Below are 4,393 nucleotides of genomic sequence, written 5' to 3' on the forward strand. Positions count from 1 at the left end.
GTTTCAGGATGGCGCTGGGCAGGATGATGCAAAGCTGTGGCTGCTGCTGGAGCAGGGCCCAGGAGCACTCCTCTGCCTGTGACAGCCAGGAGCACAGCTCAAACTGGTCCTTTGCCATGCTGGGAGGGCGGCGGGTCAGGAACTCCTTGATCCTCAACACTCACTGGACCTCCTCTGTTATGTCCCCTCCTTGCAAAGGTCATCCTGTAAGTTAGTTCTCACCGTCTCCTCTCCAGAGAAGCACCAAGCTCTTTGGAAACCCTCTGTATACCCCAAAGATTATCCCAGAGGGGCAGAAAGGGTTGGGGACCTGCCCTTGATGTGTGGGAACCAACTAAGGGTTGCTGGCTGAGAGAACAGGAAACCTTTGGCAGATGGGAGAAAAATGGAACCATATGAACATTTATATGCTATAAACAGAACTGTCACAAAAACTATCTTTGTGACAGCTGTCCCATCTGCAGCTCAGACCACAACCTGAAATAACAAGTCTCGCAGCAGGTGATAAACCCAGCTATGGCTGCAACACAGGCAGATGAAGCTTTCTGTCCATAGGAAGCAGCAGGAGGGGGCTCAGGGTTCATTTGCTGTCACACCAAGTTCCCCTGTGACTGTGGCCTGACTTGGGAGCCCTGCCAGATTCCTACACCAGATCCCGTCCCTTGTGAAGGAGAATGGCCTTTAGCTCTGATACTGGTTTGTAGCAGTGAGCAAATGCTGCTCTCTGTGCTGGGGCAAATGCAACTCTGTTTGGCTGCATAGGTGTTTTTTCTTGCAAAGAAAAGCCAGTTGTTCATGTACATAAAGTGGGCATTGCAGAATATGGTCTGTCTTTCTCCTGTATTTTAGCTGTGTGATGTCAGGTACGATGGCTCCTGTTTTGGTACTGGAAACAAATCACCCCTCACAATAAAAAATTAAGGGCTTCAGAGACACTGAGTTGTCTGTCCTGGGGATATTTGTTGTATGGTACAAAGCTGTCATAAACCAGAAAACAAAAACCAAACCCATGGTTCAGCTGACCACCAGTCATGCACTAATATCTTTGAAAATATATTTAACCTAGGACCAGGAAAACAGGGACTAATTTAGTGTCAAACCTAATGAAATTTGGAATGACACATCAGGTTGTGGAGGCTGCCGTTCCCAGAAGTGGTGTGCTGTAATGCACCCCAAAACCTGGGCCCACAGGGCATCATTTATCTGTTCCCCCTTGCTCATCCCCTCAGAGGGACGTGGCCTCACCTGTCCTGCCTGACTGCAGCCTGCACCTCCCACTCTTCAATTGCAGGATGTAGTGCTCAGGAGGCTTTGTTTTAAATAATCTCATCTAACCTGGTTTGCATTCTGGTACTTAGCTCTTCCAGGGAAAAAGGGTTTTCATTGTGCATTTATCGTTAAAGCATGTTGGTAAACAAGAGCTTTCTGCACAGTTTGGTGCTGCTTTTCTAGCTAATAAGGTATACCTAGGCAGATGGGGTTCAAGTTTCATATACATTTATTAGGATTTTTTTTTACCTTTTCCTTAGAAAGAAAAATGGTCAAAGATGTATATAATTTTCACTGTTTGTATAAGAAGGGTGTGGGGTTTTTTTTGTAATTTGTGCTCAGCAAACAGAAGCCAAAATTAAATAAAGGCACTGCCACATACACCAAGGGGATGAACTGGTTGTTTGTTGCCCACACATCCTTCCCAGTTTGGATCCATACACATAACCTGTTTGCAATCACAGCATTTACCCCTCTCAAAAGAGGCCAAAGGAAAACTTTGCTAAGAGGATCTGTTTCAAATATCTAACCCTTGTGGTGTGGAAGCTGCAGCTGAGAACCCTGCAGGCACCAGAGCAGGTTTAGGCTCCTGGGGCGTGGGCTGGGGTGCAGTCTGGGGAAGCAAGGCAGGTTTCTGCAGTAGGGGAGGAGGGAGCACATTGGGGGCAGATGCTTCCCCACAGCAGCTCAGTCCCACTACCTTTTCCTGAGGCTGGGGGTGATAGGGCTCTTACTCAGAGGGTTCTCCTGGTCCCCAAAGAGCCCTTGAGTTATGCAAACAAGTAAGTGTGCAAACCTTAGCTGCTGCTAGCTCCTCTTCCCTGCACTATATCTCAGCAGCCCCAGGAAGCTGAACTTCGTGGCCATCTCACAGAAATAAAGCTTCCTCAGTCCCTGAAATGCAGTGGGGAACATTCATGCTCAATCAGCAGGTGAAACTGCTGAGGGTGGTGAAACAGCCATGAATTTGCAGCAGTTTGGGGTGACGGGGTTGTCCCTGGGTCATGCACATCCTGCTCTGAGTCAGGCTGCTCCCATCACAGTGCCAGGGGAAGCTGGCAACCAACCTCCCTAGGGGTGATTTTCCCTCTTGGGGTTGGTTCCACCACAGCTGCCTGCAGTCCAGCAGCTGCTGGTGGCTCCCCAAGCTGCTCTCACCACACAAACTTGGGGGAAAGCTGCCTCCCTGCACCCTCTGGCTGCAGCCTCATCAGCAACCCTTCTTGTTGGTCAGCATACAGCAGGGACTCAGTCATGGAGGTGTTGTCTGCCATTACTCCCTCTTGCATCTGCTGGGGGCCTCCATCTGCCAGCAGCACAGCTCCTTTTAGTCAAGCCTTTCTTGGGCTCCTCTCTTCCTCTATCCTGATATTTTTCTTGGATTTATTCCACCATAATCCCTCTTGTGCCTGGCTAGGATGTCCCCAACCTTCACCTGATGCTCTCTTCCAGGATGGGAGGTTTCCTCACAGGCAAAGGAGCCTCCCTTGCTCCACGAGCAGTCCCAGGGGACTCTGCTCATGTTTTATGCACAGCTCTAGCAGGATGGGCACCCAGCAATTGCTGGAAGTCCTGGGAGAGGCCTGAGATCTTCCATAGCTTGGGTCCCCTCCCTTCTCTTTGAAGCCAGTTTTTCCTAAATGTCCCCAGTTTTGGGGGACAGCTGTAGTCTCCTATGCTGTTGCTGTTCCTCGAAGAGGCAGCTGGACTCGTCCCTGCCCCAAGTGTTGCATTGTCACCGTGGTGCATGCAGTCACGCAGCGCAGCACCAGCCTGCTTGTGGTACAAGGGGAGGAAGCTGGGAGAGCCATGGGAAACTTCCACTCTCTACAGGCAAACCTGCCTACCTGGTGCCTGCTCTGCCCAAAACAGAGAGATCTTTATAGAAGCACCTCTTTCAGAGAGCAGGGAAGTGACAAAAGGGTGTGAAAGTACAAGTATTATTACTGTATTTGGACTTCAAAGCATCCCTGTGACACTTCAAGGACTAATACAGAGGATATGACAGCCTTGCAGCAGCTTCACCTTGTCCCCCAGAAAAATGTTATCCTGTGTGTGCCAAGGTCTGTTCATGGGGCACAGACTGAGAAATATAAGGCAGAAGTAGGGTTGGGAGAGCCTTTCCCCTAGCACCAAGGGAGGGGATATTACCCAGGATGGATAAAAATGCATTACTGGAGATGAACACAAAGACTTTCAATGGCTGCAGCAGTTCCTTGCAGAGCTGAGGTACAGCAAGGTATGGTCACTTACACATGTACTGGCTACATGCAAAACTCACTCTCTGCAGGTCCCTCATACTCCAGATTAGGCTTTGCTGGAGCCTCTCCTAGAGTGAATCTTCTGAACGTGGAGCCAGGACCCCAGATGCCTCTGGAGATGCTCTGAACCTTCTATTGGTAATTGTAGCTTTGAAATGAGGGGATGGAACAACATAAATTTCATAAAACCCCCAAGTAGATTATATAATTATCAGATTTATCTTCCACACAATGCCATCTCTACAAAGCAAAAAAGGGACAAACATTCGCAATGATAAAGTATTTTATTCTTAAATTCCTGAGGTTAAAAAAGGAAAAAAAAAAAGCATCAAGAAAAACAATCCAACACAACCATTAACATTTCTGTAACTGTACAGACACTGGTATACATGATTTTTCCCATATCTGGAGCAGGAAGTTTGATGTGAACAGGGCTTGCAATTCTTTGGCAGTTAAGACCAAAAGATGCTTCTGAACAAGTTACAACCTCGGTGATTGAGCATAATTAAAACTATAGTGCAACTTCAGTTTTAGGAAAGAAGTCAGGCTTTTGTAGCTTTGCTGTTTTTTAATGCGGTACACTCTTGTGCAATACCTCTTTCATTTTTCATAAAGAAACATTGAGTAATGTTGAGTAAAGGAACACTGTCATTTTCTTGAAGAAACTACATTCTTTCCTTTGCATAAACCTCTTTGGAATAAAAAATCTTACCCTTCATATCTCCTTACCCTTTCCAGCACCCAGAAAAACATCTCATTACTTATGCTATCCACAATGCATAATCTCATTGTCCTATGAATGTGACATCTCCTATAATTAATTTCATGATCAATTAAAAATATTTTTCTTTTTATTGCATTCC

At 46.9% G+C, this 4,393-nt stretch overlaps 1 protein-coding gene across 1 annotated transcript in view; it reads left to right on the top strand.

The window, feature by feature from the left end:
* The window catches only part of CCR9 (C-C motif chemokine receptor 9), a 1,690-nt gene extending 1,475 nt beyond the window's left edge, over nt 1–215 (top strand). Inside the window, exon 3 of the mRNA XM_014308182.1 lies at nt 8–215. Within this exon, the coding sequence (XP_014163657.1) occupies nt 8–215 (208 nt within the window). The remainder of the gene's footprint in view (nt 1–7) is intronic.
* The last annotated feature ends 4,178 nt before the right edge of the window (nt 216–4,393 follow it).

The sequence above is a fragment of the Geospiza fortis genome, unplaced genomic scaffold (assembly GCF_000277835.1).
Source record: "Geospiza fortis unplaced genomic scaffold, GeoFor_1.0 scaffold346, whole genome shotgun sequence".
NCBI classification, from domain to species: Eukaryota; Metazoa; Chordata; class Aves; order Passeriformes; family Thraupidae; genus Geospiza; species Geospiza fortis.